Source organism: Anolis carolinensis, chromosome 2, assembly GCF_035594765.1.
Source record: "Anolis carolinensis isolate JA03-04 chromosome 2, rAnoCar3.1.pri, whole genome shotgun sequence".
In the NCBI taxonomy this organism is placed as follows: domain Eukaryota; kingdom Metazoa; phylum Chordata; class Lepidosauria; order Squamata; family Dactyloidae; genus Anolis; species Anolis carolinensis.
In genome coordinates, this window is record NC_085842.1 from 135,329,675 (window position 1) to 135,350,545 (window position 20,871).

The 20,871-nt window shown below is 39.8% G+C and overlaps 2 protein-coding genes across 4 annotated transcripts in view; one reads left to right on the forward strand and one right to left on the reverse strand.

Annotated features, from left to right (window-relative positions):
* LOC100563782 (unconventional myosin-XVB) overlaps positions 1–10,825 on the forward strand; it is a 64,633-nt gene extending 53,808 nt beyond the window's left edge. Inside the window, exons 34-43 of the mRNA XM_062970609.1 lie at positions 688–818; positions 1,027–1,121; positions 1,870–1,947; positions 2,627–2,723; positions 3,991–4,139; positions 4,464–4,585; positions 6,639–6,772; positions 7,696–7,829; positions 8,786–8,926; positions 9,823–10,825. Coding sequence (XP_062826679.1) covers positions 688–818; positions 1,027–1,121; positions 1,870–1,947; positions 2,627–2,723; positions 3,991–4,139; positions 4,464–4,585; positions 6,639–6,772; positions 7,696–7,829; positions 8,786–8,926; positions 9,823–9,885 — 1,144 coding nt within the window. The 3' untranslated portion in view covers positions 9,886–10,825. The remainder of the gene's footprint in view (positions 1–687; positions 819–1,026; positions 1,122–1,869; positions 1,948–2,626; positions 2,724–3,990; positions 4,140–4,463; positions 4,586–6,638; positions 6,773–7,695; positions 7,830–8,785; positions 8,927–9,822) is intronic.
* A 2,020-nt stretch (positions 10,826–12,845) lies between these two features.
* The window catches only part of recql5 (RecQ like helicase 5), a 73,716-nt gene continuing 65,690 nt past the window's right edge, over positions 12,846–20,871 (reverse strand). For all 3 annotated transcript variants that reach the window (XM_008104437.3, XM_008104436.3, XM_008104438.3), the window contains 2 exons: positions 15,718–15,790; positions 12,846–15,536 (listed from right to left, as the gene is read on the reverse strand). In XM_008104437.3, the coding sequence (XP_008102644.1) occupies positions 15,436–15,536; positions 15,718–15,790 (174 nt within the window). In that variant the 3' untranslated portion in view covers positions 12,846–15,435. The remainder of the gene's footprint in view (positions 15,537–15,717; positions 15,791–20,871) is intronic.

Here is a 20,871-nt window from a genome sequence, read left to right on the forward strand (position 1 = left end):
CAAATGGATGTCGGTCCTATCCTGAAGCAGATTGTCAGCTTTAACGTTTTCATTTTTAGCTAGTAAAGAGGGGTCAATTCCATTCTAGGTGGGTGAAGGAAAAAACTGCTCTACCTCAGATTTCTAGCTGTATTTTCTCCCCTTCCCTTCTCCTTGTTTGGTTGCCTTCCCCATAGTCTTCTTTCAATGATCTTCACCCATAGTCTTCTTTCAGTGCTTTTCACCTGAGGGCCATAACAGGAAATGGAAACACAGGAAAAGAAGTCAATCACATGCAGAGATTGTTGGCTTTTGTGTCTCCCAGCTGCTGTGTTCTGTTTGCCAGTTTCCATCCCTCTTGCCTGCCCTCACTCCTATGATCCCTGGTTGCCTCTTTTGAGCCCTAAATTGAATTCCTTCCTTTTGAAGGTGAAGAGCTCTACAAACATAATGGACTCCAAGACAGCAGCTGCTTAAAGCTCTTTGCTGTTCTTTGGCAGGAAATGTTTGTTGATAATGGAACAGGTACATTAGAGTTCCATAGTCATAAATACTATTTATGTCTATTTGAGTATCATCTACATGTAGAGTCACTTGTTTCCCCATTTTCCTCCCTAATGTTTCCCACCCTGCTCTTTCTTCCCTGTTTATCTATTTCTGACAAGAAGTTGTATTTTTATAATTGCATGTTTCTTTCTTACCCAACAGCGACAGAAGCCATCGTGGGTGGCAGCTCCTGAGCCTCTTGACTGGCTACTTCCTCCCTTCCAGTATTTTGCTACCATATGTCACCAAATATTTTCAGCAGGCCAGCTTTGACAGCTCCAGCCCCTTCATAGGTACAGACTTTGAGGCCCTTTTTGGCTTCATTTCTTTTTCCATTTCTAGGGCCCTATTTGGTAATTTAATTCATGCTCCCGACACTCCTCTTGGTTTCCCTTTTCCTTGCCACAAGGCCAGACAACCTGCACCTTGACACCAGCTGGGCAGACCGGTGAATGTAGTGAGTTTGGAAATGTTCAGTCCTGTGTTGTTTGTCTTCCTTAGAAATAGCCCGAATTTGCCAGAGCAACCTTCGAAAAATGGTTTTGAATGGAGGCCGAAGACGCTTGCCGTTCCATGGAGAGATGGAAGCTTTTTTGGTAATCGGATAGCAAATGGGAGATTTGGAGGAGAGATTTAAGGGGACAAAGCCAATATTTGTATTTAGAAGGCAGGTGCAAGCAGAACATCTGTGAAGGGTCTACCCTGAGTGAATAAATTTTATGAAGATCACAGATGGAAATGGTTTGTTATGAGAGATAAGAAGTGTTTTGAGGGAATATTCTTACAGCACATTTCCCAAACCCAGAGCCCTCTAGACCTGTGCTACCACAACTCCCATCTTCCCCAGGCAACATGGCCAGTGGCCCAACCTATCTGGAAATCCCAAATTGCACACTGATAGGGCATGGAGTGTGCCTCAGAGGTTTCAAAGGGGAATGTCAAGTGGAATGAGAATAGGCAGCCATAAGGACATGTTGGAAGTATGTTGCCAGTTTTTCTTTGGGGTGTTGTGCTGGAGGGGGAGAGGATTGTATACCTTTGAAATGAATGCCTCAAGATGTTTCCCATTCATATAGGATTATGCTCACCCCGAAAACACCACCCACAGGATTTGGTTCGTGCTAGTTAGTTTAAATATTTGCATTTCTTCAAGTTTGTTTCTGAGAAGATAATAAAAACGGCAAGAGCACAACACATTCAGATTTATTTTCACATTTCATTCATTTCAGTGATATTCATTTCACTGAAACCAATGGGACATCAATACTCAGTATAGCCTGGCTTATGTCGGGGAGAGTAAAGAAGCCTTTACTGATTTTTATTCATTTTATTTCCCATTGGTAGAAGGGACGAAGCTCACGCCGGATAGTGATCAGGCTACCTGGAGGCCAGGGGTATCCAACAAAACTTAAAACTTTCACGGTGAGTTCCTCCTTTGGCACAATTGCCAGTATATTGTAGAAGCAGTGCTAGTGGAAGAGCACCCACCCCTTGCACATTCACCATCACAGATACCCCACACTATTGACAAAACCAAGAGAGACTCCAGATGGATGAAAAGTGCTTAGAGGGTCCTAAAAGTTGTTAACTCAATTTTATTTTGGAAATCCCTACATGTTTTGTTTATCCCAGAACATTTTCTATCAGTCCCAGTACAATCAGATATTATGGATACCAGCTCCCAGGTGTGTTTATTTTAACCAAGTATAACATTGGAAAGAACAGAAACAAAAGCTGAGACTTTTAATTCAATTTGGAAGTGCCCTGAGAGTGAGCTACATTTTGGGAGAGCTATTTGGATTCAGAAATTCATTCCTACACCTCTGGCCAATTAAGCAGCTTGTCATTTCTGGAAGGGCTCATTCTTGGAGGAGGACCTTATTCAAAATTAGTCTTTTTCTCTACCAGTAGCCAGGTCAAGGATCCTTCAGAATCTCTGAAGATGCCAGCCAAAGATGCCGGTGAAATGTTAGGAGAAACTGCTGCTAGAACATGGCCATACAGCCCGAAAAACTTACAGCAATCCAGCGATCCTTATGCTATTCAAATTTATGGTGTAATTTCTTTAAACTTGACTTCCTTTTCTTCCTTTGGGTTGCAGATTGCTGCAGATATAATGAAGGAAATCAGTGAGCATCTGGGGATTGCTGACCAAGAGGAGATTCAGGAATTTGCCATCTTTGCCAGCCGAGGACATGGTAAGACTCCCCATAACAGCAGTGGCACAGTGGGTAATGAGCAAGAGGGCACTTTGAACCTGTTTTTACTTGTATGGCGGTAGCAACCCTTCCTTTTTGAAACCAGGGAATGTAACTGTCTGGCTAGATCGCTCATAATATACAGATTATCTGATTTTAACTGGATGACATGGCAGTGTAGACTTAAGGCCCTTCCACACAGCTATATAACCCAGAATGCCAAGGCACATAATCCACAGTATCTGCTTTGAACTGGATTATCTTGAGTCCACACTGCCATATAATCTAGTTCAATGTGGATTTTATGCAGCTGTGTAGAAGGGGCCTCATATAATCCAGTTCTAAACAGATAATATAAAATTATAATTATATAATTATTACTGTGGTATAATAATATAGAACAATATAATCTCTGAAATTAGGACTGTAAATAAAGAGCCACACTCTGAAAGCAGGGAAATTGGAAATTCCAGAAAGGAAACAATCAGGGCCAGTTAACACCTCCCAACAATGGATTCCCCCAGGGAGGAAGCAGCCAGGCTTTGAAGCTACAAGGCCATTAAATGCTAATCAAGGTGACTAATTGTAGCATTCATACTTGCCGCACCGAGACTACACACTGCTATTCAACCTGGCCAACCAAGGATTCCACAAGGTAGAAAGCGACCAGGCTTGCAGGCAGCAAGGCTATTCAGTGCTGTTCAACCTGGCCAACCAAGATTTCCCCTAGGTAGAAAACCCCCAGGCTTTGAAGCTACAAGACTACCCTGTCCCATTCAACCCGACCTAGCAAGGATGCCCTATGTAGAAAGCGGCCAGGCTTTTAAGCTACAAGACTATTCAGGAATACTGGATAACTCCTTGCACCATGTTGCAAAAAGTATCCTAAATTATTAAGTGGATTCTGGCCTTAGTTTGGGTAAAAGACAGAAGGCCCTCCGGAAGATGATAAGGATTGTCAGAGACCTAAGACTGCACAGTGTGTCCAAGAAGGCCGGAGAGCAGTGAAAGAACTCTCAGTTTGATACCCTGCTTCATCTAGAGGAGGCCCATTGTGATGTGACTTGAACTTGTTATTAAAAGAGATTGCAAGGCCATGTTTTGTGTTAAAAAACAAAGATGCAAATGGTGCCAGTAGTGTCTGTATAGATGGGTTTGATTCACATTAAAAGTCACCTTGTGCACAGTATCCCAGTGTAGGAAAGTGTAACCCGGGCTAGGGAATAAGGCTCAAACATTCAGGATTGTCCTTTTGTCTCCTCTGTAGGCAAGGTGTTACGACCCTTGCGCCAGAAGGAGTATCTCCATGACTATTTGCTGGAGGACAGTTTTGTGGAGCTGAGTTTCTCCAGGATTACTTGGAAGATACCACTGCACTTTGAGAACGAGAATTATATCAACTTTCATTACAACCAGGTAAACTAAGTAGAAGAGCTTTTATTATTACTTCATTCAAGGACTCCTCCCATACAAACTGTTCAACAAAAGATGGCTTTGCAAAAGGTTGGATAGCAATTCACACATTACCTATCTGGGATATTTACTTTACATTCATGTTGGGCTATTTTTTCTGGAACTTGGGTCTTGATATTCTGTTGTCAAAAATATTTTCAGTACATAAACAATCAGAATTTTTAGAAGAAACTGAGTTATCTAACATGCAAGGTACAGTATGTTGCAGTTAACACCTACTGAAAAATCTCAGGGAAAATTGCATGTTCTCTTGTGGATTCTTTCTAGGTGTTGCAGAGTTATACAACAGGGAAACTACTGTTGCAGTGCAGTGGTGAACTAGAGCAACAAGTGGTTACCTTAGCTCTGCTTCAGCATTGGGCCAAAGGAACTGGATCACTCCCTTCCACGTAAGTAATTTTCTCCACTTAGTAGGATATAATGTTTGGAGACTTGAAAACCAAAATCAGATTCCTTTCCTAACGTTGGCCAGATCTCTCAGGGTGGGAGAATTACATGTTAATGAATCTAGCCATTTTCCAGTGTACCCTAATGCCTTAGTCCACACCCAAGCTGAACATCACCTTTTGCAGTATCCCAAAATTATATTCACTATCATTAACTCTGGTTATTCCTTATCCTATGTCACAGGAAAAAATCAATTTATAACCCCATACAAGAAAGGGAAACGCTAAAGAATGCTCAAACTTCCATACAGTGGCACTTATTTCCCATGCAAGTAAGGTAATGCTCAAGATCCTGCAAGGTAGACTCCAGCAATACATGGAGTGGGAGTTGCCAGATGTCCAAGCTGGGTTTAGAAAAGGCAAGAGACCAAATTGCCAATATCCACTGGATAATGGAGGAAGCCAGGGAGTTTCAGAAAAACATCTATTTCTGCTTTATTGACTATTCTAAAGCCTTCGACTGTGTGGATCATAATAAACTGTGGCATGTTCTTGGTGGTATGGGGATATCAAGTCACCTTGTCTGTCTCCTGAGAAATCTGTATAAAGACCAAGTAGCCAGAGTAAGAACAGATCACGGAACAACAGACTAGTTCAAGATTGGGAAATGAGTATGGCAGGGCTGCATACTTTCACCCTCCCTATTCAACTTGTACACAGAAGACATCATGCGATGTGCGGGGCTTGATGAATCCAAGGCTAGAGTTAAAATTGCTGGAAGAAACATTAACAACCTCAGATATGCAGATGATACCATTGTGATGGCTGAAAGTGAAGAGGAGCTGAGGAGCCTTATCACCAAGGTGAAAGAAGAAAGTGCAAAAGCCGGGCTGCAGTTAAACATAAAGAAAACCAAGATTATGGCAACCAGACCGATTGATAACCGGCAAATAGAGGGAGAAAACGTGGACACAGTGACAGACTTTATATTTCAAGGTGCAAAGATCACTGCAGATGCAGACTGCAGCCAGGAAATCATAAGACGTCTACTTCTTGGGAGAAGAATAATGGCCAATCTCGATAAAATAGTGAAAAGCAGAGACATCACACTGGCAACGAAGGTCCGCATAGTTAAAGCAATGGTATTCCCCATAGTAACCAATGGTTGCAAGAGCTGGATCATAAGGAAGGCTGAGCGAAGGCCGACAGGGAACTCTGGCATGGACTGGTCCATGAGGTCACAAAGAGTTGGAAACTACTGTGTGAATGAAGAAGAATGTCACAGGGTTCCAATCCCAGTATTCTGTGATCAGAGTCATAATGAAAAAGGCCCAGTTTGATCAGATGTTTGCTACTTCTTGCACCTTCTTCCTTGAAAGGATAAACAATTCAGTCTCAATGAGGGTGAAACTAAATGAAACACCACAAATGCCTTTTGCATGAAAGACTTCTAAATTCTGTGGGGAGGGGGCCTATTAAGACTGGAAATCTTGCAGAGTTAGGTAGGTGACCTTAGCCCATTGTCTCCTGCCAAAACTTGGAAAGGTACTTTGAAAAGGAATTTATGTAAGAACATCCTAGAGCTTGATCTGAAGCTCTGAGTACTACCCATGGATCAGTTGTGGATGTCATGTGTATGCTTTTATTCATTCTTTGTCAAATTAGCTTTCCAAGTTCTGCTCTGCAATTCCAGTCTAAATCAAGGGGCTTGGTTTTACTGTTCATATGGAGGGAAAGTTCCAGTTTCATGAGTGGTCTTTTTTTTACAATGAAAATAACAGGTGTGTGCCCCCAATCCAGGTTGCACCTGCATCATGAAAGAGTAAGTTAGATTTCCTTATCCTCCATGCCAGGTTGAGCTCCCAGTCATCCACAGAAGTGGTAATTGCATTCATGGCATCTTTTTTTCTGTTCAGCCTTGGTAAACATGGCTGAACAGAGTGCTTTCCGCGTAATATTAGTGGAGTATAAGTATATTTATTTTCATTGAATGCTGCCTTTCTCCCCAGACATAAGCAATTAAACAAAATGGTCATACTTTTGTTTGCCTAAGTAGAGAAGAGTTAAGAAGCTGCATTCCTGATCCTATGGTACATCTCATCAACCTAGAAATCATTCATGACTTTGTCACCCATCATCTGGAACAAAGGCAGCCACTTGAACAACATGAGGCAAAAATACAATTCATTGGTAAGTCCATCTGTGCTACAAGGTCCATAAGGCTGCCATGTGCACTTGTGCTATGTATTCCTTGCCTAAAATCCCCCAGTAATACAAAGGATCTTGACCTGAGATCTCCCCATTTTAAATCTGTCATTCTGTCAAATATGTTTTTTTCCTCCTCTGGAAACAAATGCACAAGAAAAGGAAGTCAAACAAGGTTCTCCTTTCGTCTCATCATGGAAGCTGAAAACTTAACTTAATTTTAGTGAGCATTTTGTTTTATTTGTGCTGTTCCAAATACTGCTATTTCCATCTGTTTTAGCAGTATCTTTTTGCTACAATACCTTTTGTATTTTATGTAGGTGTAAACACTTGGATTGCTTTAGCAAAAAGGATTAAAATAATCTGAAAGAAAAATATAGAAAGTTATCTTGTTGTAATATACCATATGAACGTAAGGTGGACATCTGACTATAAATCATATCAATATTTTTATATAGAGGGACTATCGGGGTCAGTGGAACACAAAATGGAACAAATGTCTAACATTCTTCAAAATCATCACCATCACCTCTGTGTTTCTTGTAAATATAAGCGGAAAGGGGTTAAATTTTTGTCCTTTTGCAAACAGTCGTTTTTTTCTGCACCAGCTTTGCTACAGTTATGCAAAAATTGAAGGCATCTGAAAAGGCAGATTTAGTATACAGAAAAGATCTGACTAACCCACTTAGAGTGCTCAAGTCTTGGAGCTATTACAGCATTTGGAAACACCATGGCATAAAATACTTGTCTTTTAGCCACATGTTATAGCAGAGCACAAAATCCCTGCATAGCAGCAGGTATGCAGCATAGTTAATAACAAAGTTATTAGACAATAAAGAGTCAGAGCTGTAGTAGTTTTGCCAGTGTGGTTAATGTTAATATCATTACTTTCCTCTTTTCTTTGCCAGAACATATGGTCCAAATCCCACTGTTTGGTTACAATGTTTACTTTGTGGAGAGGATCAGTATCCCTGGGCTGGTCAAGCCCTGCTTTATAGGCGTGAACCAGGAACAAATCATCATAGTGGATGGGAAGCTCCAGGTATGCAGCAAGTGGAAATTCTGAGTGCAATGCTTGGTATTTCTTCCTCAAATTTCATGGAATACTTAGCAATAGAATACTTAAATAGTAGGTGACATTGCATTGCATATGTATGTGTAAGTATTGAAATTTTAGTCAAAAAATCAACCCAAAAATCCGGGTAGATTTATCCATGGGTTAATGTAAGTACTGTATTTTAACACCTAATGCAGTGATAGGAAAAATGAAGTCCTCCAGATGCTGGGAATAAAATTCCTAGCATTCCTGAATGTTGACTAGACTGTTTAAGGAAGTTTGGAGTTTCAGTGGGCTGTACTTTGCCCAACAGAATCTAATGTATCTGGGCTTTGGTCCCTGAAAGCTATTACAATTCTGCGTCCACCTGCATTTTAAGGGGCCATTCATAATAGTGCTGTGTGATAATCAGCAAAAAAAATCAGCTTGAAAATGCTGTAGCTGCTCAAAATAACTATTATTTCTGCAGTTGAATATGTTGGCAGTATGGAAATCCTCGTATTTGAATTAGCTGTATTATTTTAATAGCATTTCATTCTTTGTTAACTACTGAAATCGTTTCACAAATATTCGTAATTATTTCACTGTCATGGCAGCAACATTATGGAATATTGCTAAATAATATACATTGATTTAGTTTTGAGGCGGCTTCTTAGTGGGGGACAAAGTACTAGAGACCCCATTCCCCTGGTCAAGCCACTCCAGACTTGCAATTTATTTTTATTTTTAAGTCCTTTGTCCAATTAATAGAGATGACCTTATGATTGATTTGGCTCTAAAGTCTAAATATAATTCTTTCACAAGCCAGAAACAAGATTATTAGTGTTGAAAAGCCCACCCGTTACTGTGCATTTACCAGTGAAAAGAAGGGGTAAGTTTTGCAGTCTTCAGGCTGAGATGCAAGATGCTGTCCTAATGGCAGATTCTCCCTCCATGCCCAGAACCTTTACTGCCGAATTCCACTGAAGGAGATACAGAGAATGAGGACCATGACCCCCCTGGATGAATCTGGAACTCCTGGCCTGGAAGTGAACTATGGCTCACCAGATGATCCTAAAACTATCTGGTTTGAATTGAAACAGGTAATACCAGTTGGAGTCTAAACTTGGAAAGTTTTGGACTTCAACTTTCACCATCCTTTTTGGCAGCATAGTCACCATGGATATAACCTCTTCTTCAGTTTAAATATCCAGACATATAAAGATATGCAAGCTTCAGCCTGCATGTTCCCCAAAAAACAACAACATTCACTTTGTGTATTTCTAGTGAAAGTTGTGGTTGCATACAAATGCAACATTTATGATAACAAGGGGGAAACCATTGTTTCTACAATCGCAATGCAGGGATTGCATAGAATCTTTCTGGTTCTTGCAGCCAATAGCAAAATTGAATTTCCAGGCAGACCTTAGTAATATGATAGCCTGTTGCATGGGACTAGACATTAGCTGCTGCTGAAAGACTGTGTAACCCAAGCTTTAAAATATGAAGTCCTGTTTTGCAGCCTCGGTGTCCATTATAGCCACCCAGATGTTTCAAACTACAACTCCTATCAGTCCCACTCAGAACAGCTAACAGTAAGGAATTGTGTGAACTATAGTCCAAAATACTGGATAGGCCAAAGATACCCCAGCCTAGGCTGGGATGTGCTACAATTTGGCACTAAAGCCCTGGATTGTGGTGTTGGGGTGGGGGAGTATTGCTTGTTTATTTATGACACCATCATTATGGGAAATAATAGCACAAAATGTATGGCTCTGGAAAAGGATGAATTTTTGTAAGGCACAAAGAGAGCAAAGCAATAATAGACTATGGTTAGATATATTTTAGCAGCTTGTGCTTCTTTTCAAATGAGACAGCTGAGTGAAAATTTTAAATGCATGTAATTAGTTTGTTCATAAAGTGCAGGAGAAGTACGGATTATGAGGGGTAGATCTGGAAGAGTGGAATCTTTGTTTCACTCAGGTCTCTATCTTGACAGGCTAAATTATTGTACCACACAATTGCCATCATTGCAGAAGAAGCCACAGACTCCCAGGTTTAGAAGACGACAACATTTTTTCTCCACTTCCAAAAGCATGTCCATATTTCTCTGGTATGTCTAATGGCCATATGAAGTCTTACCAAGCAGTCTTAATTTATGGAACTCTTTTTCTTCAACCTCTACATCGCAACGATCCACCCTAGTTCTTACTCTTCTGACTAAGGATTAAATGTATGATGTGAATTGGGGTAATGCTACCTTTTCCCATTAAGAGAGAAGATTCCAGTTGCTCCTTGAACAACTGCTTATAGATGTGCAGGAATGGGATAGACAAGGCATAAAACAGTCCTACACTGGGCAGCAAGGCATATCTTGGGCTTACTTCAACATGCTTGCTCTTGCATTTAAAGTCTGAACAGCTTAAATGGGAAAAAACCAATGTTGAATATATTTATTTTTGTGCACTCATCATTAAGCAGCTGAAAAACAACTGTCTGACTCTCAGAGAAGACCTTGCCCTTCTCAGTGGTAGTAACTGTTATCTGGAATGCAATACTAAGAAATGCCAGACTAGCCCCATCATATTTACTTTTAATTGTTTGGCAATTGTGTATATTCTTTCAAGGCGCATCTAAAGTGTAGAATTAATAAAGTTGGCGAGTTATAGTTTTACAAATCTTTAGCCTTCTGTGTCAAAGACTGCCTCAGTGCCTCATTAAATTACAGATCCCAGGATTCCATAGCATGAAGCTATGAAAGTTAAAATGGGGTCAAACTGCAATTATTCTTCAATACAGATGCACCAATAGTTGTCCCTGAAAGGGGCTGATGGTTGATTTAAGGCACTCAGCCTTTCTCTCCTCTGTTCTTATTTATTTCATTCAATTTTATACTGTTGGTAGTTTTGCTGTTGTTACTATCTTCTGCTTCTCCTTTTCGGATTGTCATATGTTCTAATTTGCTTAGAAGAAAGGAATTAAAGAATTTTTAAAAGAAAATACATGCAAGTTGTATCTCCTATACACACAGAAGTGAAAGTATGTATGTATGTATGTATGTCTGGTTATACCGCAAAGGCTATTGCTAGGCAAAGCGGCTCTCTGTGATGTCATTGAGAAAGAAATGTGATATGTGTATGAGGAAAGAAAAAAAGAAAAAGCCATAGAGAGTGTTGCCATGGAGACATTGTGAAATATCCAATTTCCAACCTCCCATTTTTGGGCAAGGTTCTGGAGTGGGTGGTTGCCACGCAGCTCCAGGAGTTCCTCGATGACACTGGTTTTCTGGACCGCTCACAGTCTGGTTTCAGGCCTGGGCACAGTACTGAGACGGCTTTGGTCGCCTTGGTGGATGACCTCCGCAGGGAGCTGGACAGGGGGAGTGTGACCCTGCTGGTTCTCCTGGACATCTCAGCGGCTTTCGATACCATCGACCATGGTATCCTTCTGGGGAGGCTCTCTGGGATGGGGCTCGGTGGCACGGTTCTGCAGTGGCTCCAGTCCTTCCTGGAGGGCCGTTCCCAGATGGTGAAGCTGGGGAATACCTGCTCGGACCCCTGGCCATTGACCTGTGGGGTCCCGCAAGGGTCTATCCTATCCCCCATGCTATTTAACATCTACATGAAACCGCTGGGAGAGGTCATCCGGAGTTTTGGAGGGCGTTGCCATCTCTACGCAGATGACACGCAAATCCACTACTCGTTTCCATCTGAATCCAAGGAAGCCCCTCGGATGCTGAACCAGTGCCTGGCTGCTGTGGCGGACTGGATGAGGAGGAACAAGCTGAGGATCAATCCTGACAAGACAGAGGCCCTCCTGGTCAGTCGCTCGTCTGATCGGGGTATTGGGTGGCAACCTGTGCTGGACGGGGTTGCACTCCCCCTGAAATCACAGGTCCGCAGTTTGGGGGTCCTCCTGGATTCAGCGTTGACGCTTGAGGCTCAGGTGTCGGCGGTGGCCGGGAGGGCTTTCGCACAACTCAAACTTGTGCGCCAACTGCGACTATACCTCGTGAAGTCTGATTTGACCACGGTGGTCCATGCCCTAGTTACCTCTAGACTGGACTACTGTAATGCGCTCTACGTGGGGCTTCCCTTGAAGACGGCTCGGAAATTACAACTGGTCCAACGCTCGGCTGCCAGATTAATAACGGGGGCGAGTTACAGGGAGAGATCTACTCCCCTGTTTAAGGAGCTCCACTGGCTGCCGTTCACTTTCCGATCCCAATTCAAGGTGCAGACCATCATTTATAAAGCCCTAAACGGTTTGGGACCCACCTACCTTCGTGACCGTATCTCCTACCATAAACCTGCCCGATCTCTTCGATCATCAGGGGAGGCCCTCCTGTCGCCACTGCCTGTATCCCAGACCCGCCTGGTGGGAACAAGGCCTTTTCTGCTGTGGCCCCCCGTTTATGGAACTCACTGCCCATCGAAATTAGGCAAGCCCCCACTCTTTTAGCCTTCAGGAAAGATTTAAAAACCTGGCTTTTCCGATGTGCTTTCGGAGAGTAACTATTACACACTTCTTTTGTTACTCCCCCATCATCTACCCTCTAGATATATATATATGATTTTGTGTTGCAGTGTATATGATTATTTATTGTATTGTTTAATTGTATTGTGATATGTTGTTTTATATTTTGCTATATTGTACTGTTCTGGGCATGGCCCCATGTAAGCCACCCCGAGTCCCCGTTGGGGAGATGGTGGCGGGGTATAAATAAAGTTTTATTATTATTATTATTATTAAATAGGCCTCCTCAGAGCTGGAAAAGGGAAGAAGTAGGTTGGCAGTGATCCCCATGAGACCTAGGAAACGCTAAATATATACTAGTTGAGAGTTAAAAGTCATTTGCAAGCCCTTTGATTTTTAACACCCTATTAATTCATTCAACACGGGAATAGATTGGGAATGCAGTTAGGACATGGCCAAATAGTCCGGAAACCAAATAACACCCCACTGTCTTGATTTATTTTGCCAATTAATATTACCTCTTTCTTCAAAAATAATGAGAGCAGCCACTTTGACATTCGCTTTATTTGCAGATTGCACATAGTTTTTAAACTAACAAAGCCCAATTCCACACATACACTGCTCAGAAGTTCTGTTTTCCAGTTCTATATTTGTCTATGAGCTCACGTAGTAAGAACATACAGTGACCTCTGTAGGGAATAGAGCTAAGGCACATGTCTACAAAATGCAATTGTAAGGGTTGCTATTTGAGAGCATGTATATAGAAAGTCTCATCTTGCCCACAACCTGGGCAATTCTGCTACAATTCTGAGTGGTTGATCAGGATAGTGCAAGAGACACACTGAAGCAATATGGCTTTGAAAATGTAGAGAATTGATAGTCAACATATTCTGACTGAAATAACTCTTCCAAGTGCACAGTTATGCCAGAATACACATCTGTGACAACTCATAGCACAACTTAGCACATACAAAAAGGGTACCTCTTTCCTTGCTAAAATCAAAGCATTCAAATCATGTGCCCAGAACGTGGAAGTTACTTTACAGCCAGCTTCACTATTCCTTGCTAGAAGTGCTTGGTTGAGAAAGCAGCTATCACTGTGTAATGTCAGAATAAAATCTGTACACTATGGCTCTCAGAAAAGTATGGGAATAGGGAAGCAGCAGTATTCCCTGTAACCTCTACTTATTTGCAGCAATCTTACCATCAATCGCTGCCAAGGTTTACAGGCACAGACCTTCTCTTTTGTGCCAATAACTATGCATAGCAGAATTGCCTATGCCTCTATTATCCATGCTATTGGAAGGGGGGCTCTTTAGCACCACAGTGAGAAACACTATTCTGTAGATAATACAAAAAATGCTTTCCATGTTGTTTCAAGGTGTGCTCAAAAACGTTTTATATACACACCTGCCAACATATATTTTATGCATGTACAAAAGCCAAGGATCGCGTGAGAGGCTTCAGCTCTTTGCCACACATGAAATGTGCTTGTCAACACATTCTGTAAGGAAGCTCTTCAGGAAATCAGTGAAACCAGCTGTCAGTTACAACCTCCCTCAAAGTCAGGCATGGGCAAACTTCAGCACTCCAGGTATTTTGGACTTCAACTCCCACAATTCCTAACATTCCTACCAGCTGTTAGGAACTGTGGGAGTTGAAGTCCAAAACACCTGGAGGGCTGAAGTTTGCCCATGTCTGCTCTAAGTATTGAGATGGTTTAGAATGCATCCTCTACACATAAATAGAAATATAAAGTAATAATACAATGTTACTATAGAATAATATGTAACATTGCAAAGGCAATTATCCTTAAAGATATATTTGGTTCTGCAAATGTTTGTGCAAATACATCTGATTAACACGTTCTTCCCCTTTTAAATGTCTCGGGCACAAATTCTGTGTACTTTTGATGCACAGAAACAGAAAGTATATTTATAACAAAGAATTCATTGGGTGTGCATGTTTTCACCCAATCTCTGTTCACTCCTGAAGTTTCAAGAAACAGACAGAACTCTTAGCTAAAAGGTTCTACAAATTAAATTATAATGGCATATTATAAACAAAAGGCTCTGTACAGTCCTGCTCCTACAACTGAGGACATATCAAGCCTGGGGGAACATAAGAACAAAAAACTTTATAACCTTCTCTTAGTTAAAATAAACTTGCTGGGCCTGGTTAACTGCTCCATATAAAAACATGAAGCAGTATCTTGATGAAAACTGGGAAAAGGGAGGGTGCATAGGGAGAAACCAGCAATACACATTTGAAATCTTAAATGAGAGTGAATGGAGAGGCAGTTTGAAGCAACAAAACAGCATGCAGGATTAGAGCTGAGTGCAAACAAACCTCTCTACATTCCTTACATACAACCTGAACACCCTCACCCAAAGCAGCTTTGCTCCTTTACTATAAAAATGTTACCTGCACCTTGTTAAGAAGAAGCATCTTGTTATACATGACTTCCATGTAATCTTTATTTTGGTAATTAATTTCAATGCACATTCTATTGCTAACTCAAACAAACACTTCTGTCAATATGTTCTCTAATTCTTACAGCGTTTTGCGTGGATCAAACTTTTTATTCTAATGCAAGAGGAAACTTTTCAGAATAAAAGGAACATATCAACATCTTAAGAAAATCAAAATGGAACTGACAGCTGCAACCTTTTCAAATTAACTTTCAATATCAAATTAGACAATTTTCTCCAAAGTAAAAGTATTCTATAAGATATAATTTCTCCATCACAGGAACCCTGAGGCTACAGGTCTTGTTTAAGGCTACTGCTGGAAGCAATTATACTAAAAGACTGGATGTAGGATAATTTGGGGTAGCAGCAAGGTTCTCAACAAAATACTCCATTCCAGTCCCTTTATGTTTAAAAAACAAAGTGGATTGTAAAGTAGTCAGAATACCTAATAACTACAGTACCAAATTTTGAGAGCATTGTTTCAGTCAGTTGTGAAGTTGTAGTCACTGAATATCTGTTTCCCAGGGATATTCCCTGTAAACTATCATCCCCACCCCACTACTCCCCTTTTGTATCATTACAAAGAACAGACACAATGAATCCACCAGAGAGGAGGTCTTGGATCCAATAGCCACAGGAAGCAGAAAGAATGGCTGTATTCAGTGTCATGTTTCCAAGCTCATGATGTCCTGCCAGTCCTTCTCATTTTCACACTTGCTCCGGTTTTTGAAGAATACCTTAATCAGTCTCTGTGCTTCTTCTTTCACTGCAGAAAGGGTAATAAACAAGACAATAGTGACCAAGCGCATACATGCTACTGCTGGCTTTGTCTAAGTTTTTGTCGATAACCAAGGACAAACAGTACATGCAAAAGAATCGGCTTCCGGAGTTGGAGGCCCAAATATCTGGAGGGCCACCAGTTTGACATCTCTGCCCTAAGTACTCACCAATCTTACGCAGAGGATTCTTGTCTGCAGCCAACAAGTGAGAGAGATGCCGGGCAAATCCCTTAAACAGATCCTGTCAATTAGGGACCAAAACAATAAAAAAGAAAATGAAAATGAAGTGCAATTGTTGAGTATTTTTATGCAGTATGCAATCAAATATGCTCAGCAAGGAATTCTGGTATCGGCACAATGGCATCATATCTCTACACATCATGTGAGGTACTGCACAAATAGAAAGTGCTACTAACCTAATGAATGACTCCTTAAAATAATTTGAAATATCAATCTCATATGAAATGACAGAAGCCCCTGAGAATGCAGACTTGAGCTTTACTAATATTGCTCGGAGCCAGTAAATTTCAAAATGCAAATGTACCCCCCCCCCCCCCACATACACAAAGGTGCTGGTCTTAGCTCCAATACAGCCAAGTATATTGCTCTGATATAGCTAAGCTCTTATTAGACAAATCAAAGAGATCTTTCTGGAAAATCAGACAGTCCTCTATAACTGCCAGAAGAGTGACTTAGAGATCCACCTGCTTGTTAAAAAGGCAAATAATGAGTGAGGCATCAGAACAGCTGGAATGACATTAAAAAGGTAAAGGTTCCCCTGACGTTAAGTCCAGTCGTGACCGACTCTGGGGGTTGGTGCTCATCTCCATTTCTAAGCCAAAGAGCCGGCGTTGTCCATAGACATCTCCAGGTCATGTGGCCGGCATGACTGCATGGAGCGCCGTTACCTTCCCGCCAGAGCGGTACCTATTGATCTACTCACATTTGCATGTTTTCGAACTGCTAGATTGGTAGGAGCTGGGACTAACAGCGGGCGCTCAAGCCGCTCCCGGGATTTGAACCTGGGACCTTTCGGTCCGCAAGTTCAGCAGCTCAGCGTTTTAACACACTTCACCACCGGGGCTCCCAATGACATTACTCCACATCAAATACTTATATACTCGAGTATAAGCCTAGTTTTTCAGCCCTTTTTTTTTAAGACTGAAAAAGCCCCCCTCGGCTTATACTCAGGTAAGGGTCCTGGTTGGCTTATATTTGGCTTATACTCGAGAATATATGGTACATTTATTTTTTTTCTATTATTATTGGTATTATTACATTTATTATTTTTCTCTATTATTGTTGCTACTATTACATTTATTTTACTCTATTATTATTATTATTATTAATACATTTCACTCTGATCTTATTATTATTATTATTGCATTTATTATTTTACTCTATTTATTATTACTTGTATTATTTTACTCTATTATTATTAAAAGGATACATAAGCACATTTACATTGAAGAAGATGAGAATAATGATTTGATCAGAGTTGGACAGTCTTATCTTAAATTTGAGCTTTATGTAAATATTCAAAAACATTTAACCTACTGATGCCTCAATTAATGTAATTTTATTGGTACAGTAGAGTCTCACTTATCCAACATAAACGGGCCAGCAGAATGTTGGATAAGTGAATATGTTGGATAATAAGGAGAGATTAAGAAAAGCCTATTGAACATCAAAATAGGTTTTGATTTTACAAATTAAGCACCAAAACATCATGTTATACAACAAATTTGACAGAAAAAGTAGATCATTACACATTAATGCTATGTAGTAATTACTGTATTTATGAATTTAGCACCAAAATATCATGGTATATTGAAAACATTGACTACTAAAATGTGTTGGATAATCCAGAACGTTGGATAAGTGAGTGTTGGATAAGTGAGACTCTACTGTATCTATTTTTATTTCTGAAATTTACCACCCTCGGTTTATATTGGAGTCAATGTTTTCCCAGTTTTTTTGTGGTAAAATTAGGTGCCTCGGCTTATATTCGGGTCAGCTTATACTCGAGTATATACGGTAAGTTCAAAACAAATCAAACAGGAATTCGGATGCGTGTCCAAATATCTAGAAATGCTTCATATCAGAAATTTGTGAAAAGCTTCTGAAAATAACATCAATAGTGAGGCAGGGTTATGATGAAAGCCCCTAAGATAAAGAACTATTTTAGGTCACTGGTTGTTGTTGTTATTTTATATTGTGTTATATTGTCAATTTATATTGTTTTATGAGCCGCCCCAAGTCCCTTCGGGGAGATGGAGACTGGATACAAAAGTATTATAATATTATTATTAACTGCTGCCAAATGTACATATTCCATCAGCTGGATATAGTAAGATGCACACTCAATGAATGAAGCAATGGGGAAGAACAATATATTTATTTGCAGTCACAATCCTAACCTCACAAGGAACTCAAGACATTGGCCCAATACTGTTGAAACTATCTAATATAATACAGATGGAGGTTAAACGATATGTTGTTAAAAGATCTCACTGAACAAAAAAGATACAAGGACTTACTGATCGAATATTTTCAACTAAACAGGGAGGAAGACACTGATATAGCTATTATCTGGGTCGCTAGCAAAGCGTATATTAGAGGACAGTTTATCCAACATAATATAAGGAAGAACAAAGATAAGAGAGCAAGACAGAAGGAACTGGAGGAGGAGACAGTGAGCCTAGAAAAAAAATTAAAGAACAACCCAAGAGATAAAGAGATAACTTTCAAACTGGATGCTCTGAAAAGACAGGTAGAGGAACAATTGGAAGAGGTTGGAAGAAAAATGACATATGTTAGACAGCAAAATTTTGAAAACGCAAACAAAATAGGAAAGTGGTTGGCGTGGAAGATGAATAAAAGAAAACAGTTACAATGTATTGATAAAATCCAAGAGAATAATATATATTTTGATAGGAAAGAAATAGAAAACCAATTTGTCAAATATTACAGGAATCTATATTCAGAAGATAATATCCCCAAGGAAAAGGTAATGCAATATTTAGGAGAACAAGATATAAAGAAGTTAAGAGAAAACCAAAGAGAACAACTAAATAAAAAAATAGGCATAGAAGAAATAGAGAGAGCAATTAAAAGATTACCTAGCAACAAAGCTCCAGGACCGGACGGTCTTACAACCACATACTATAAAATATTTCAGGATATTCTAAAAATACCCCTACAAAAGGTAATGAACAGGATTCTAGAAGGAGCAAGGGTTCCACAAACATGGGAGAATGCCAACATAGTACTAATACCAAAGAAAAACACAGAGAATTCTAAAGTAGCAAATTACAGACCAATTTCATTGTTAAATGTAGACTATAAACTATTTACTAGTATTTTAGCAGATAGATTTAAAAATGTATTGGCCAAAAGAATACACGAAGATCAATGCGGTTTTCTACCTGGAAGACAGCAAAAAGAAAATATAAGAATAATATTGAATGCAATTGAGTATTATGAAAAAAACAGACAAAAGGAAATTGCCTTCTTATTTTTAGACGCCAAGAAGGCTTTCGATAGCGTAAACTGGTTCTGCATGTTCGAGATTCTCGCGGAAATGTACATAAGATATTATTTCAAACATGCAATAAGAAACATTTATTTACAACAAAGAGCTAGAATTATAATAAATGGACAACTGTCGGACACAATAGAAATAAGGAAAGGGACAAGACAAGGGTGCCCCCTCTCCCCTTTACTATTCACCCTAACATCAGAAATTCTACTAGAAGCAATAAGGAACAACAAAGAGCTGAAAGGACTGAGAACTAAAAATAATAATTATAAGACACGTGCATACGCGGATGACATTGTATGCATTATAGAAGAGCCAACAGATCAGATCAAGTTGTGGTTGGAAGAAATTGAGAAATTTTGGGAAATAGCTGGGATAAAGATAAATAGAGGTAAAACTAAAATTTTGACAAAGAACATCCCACATTCACAAAAGGAAGAGATACAACACAAAACAGGGATAGAGGTAGTAAAAAAATTTAAGTACCTAGGGATTGAATTAACAGCAAGCAATGCCCAACTGCAAAAAAACAATTACGATAAAAAATGGAGAGAAATAAAACAGAAAATGAAGAGATGGGACGTTTTACACCTCTCTCTGTTAAGGAAAATTGCAGCCATAAAGATGAAGGTTTTGGCTGAAGTATTATTCATTTTTAGGAATTTACCCATCCTGAGTAACAAAAAAAAAAACACTGAACGAATGGCAGAGAGAAATTAACAAATTTATCTGGGGCAGAAAGCGGGCGAGGATAAAGTTCCAATACATGAAAGATGACATTCGGAGAGGAGGTATGGGAGTGCCCAACCTTCAGTTGTATTATGATGCTGCTGCATTGGAATGGGTGAAGGAGTGGGTTACTCTGCGGAAGACCAGGATATTGGCATTAGAAGGTCAGGATTTGAATAAAGGATGGCATGCATATTTATGGTAAAGGAAAGGCCACAAAGAAAGGAATTTTAATAACCATTATTTGAGAAAAGCATTACTAACAACATGGGAGAAATACAAAACAAGATTCTACAGGAAGACTCCTTTATGGCGCTCCCCCCTAGAGGCAGAACATATGAGAGAGATACCTAGGGAAAGATGGTTGACATATAAACAATTGGTAAAAATAGATAATCAGAGAATAATGCTAAAATCATATGAGGAGGTAAAACAAATACAATCATCTATAATCTGGTTAAATTATTGGCAGATCAGAGAAGGTTTCAAAATAGACAGTCAAATAGGATTTGAGAGAAATGACACAGTATGGGATAAAGTTTTAAAACTAGAAACGAAAGTAATCAAAGTGCTATATCAACAGTTGCTGATTTGGGAAACAGAAGAGACTTACATAAAAGAAAACATGACCACATGGGCAAGAGAGGTTGGACACACTATAATTTTGGAGGAGTGGGAAAGATGTTGGCAAAGGAGATTAAAATACACATAACACTAAAGGAAAGTTGGTACAAAATCTTCTTCAGGTGGTACATCACCCCGGTAAAATTGGCAAAAATTTAACAAGAGTAAGAATGGGGAAGAATGCTGGAAATGTAGGAAAGAGAAGGGAGATTTTTTTTCCCACATGTGGTGGGGGTGCAAGAAGATTAAAAGGTTTTGGAGAACAATACAGAAAGAAATGGAGATCATATTACAAATAAAACTTGTACTAAAACCAGAATACTTTCTATTAGGGTTAACAGACTTTTTCACGGACTCAAATGACGAAAAATTGTTTATATACATGATAAGTGCAGCTAGAATCACGATTGCAAAACTGTGGAAAACAG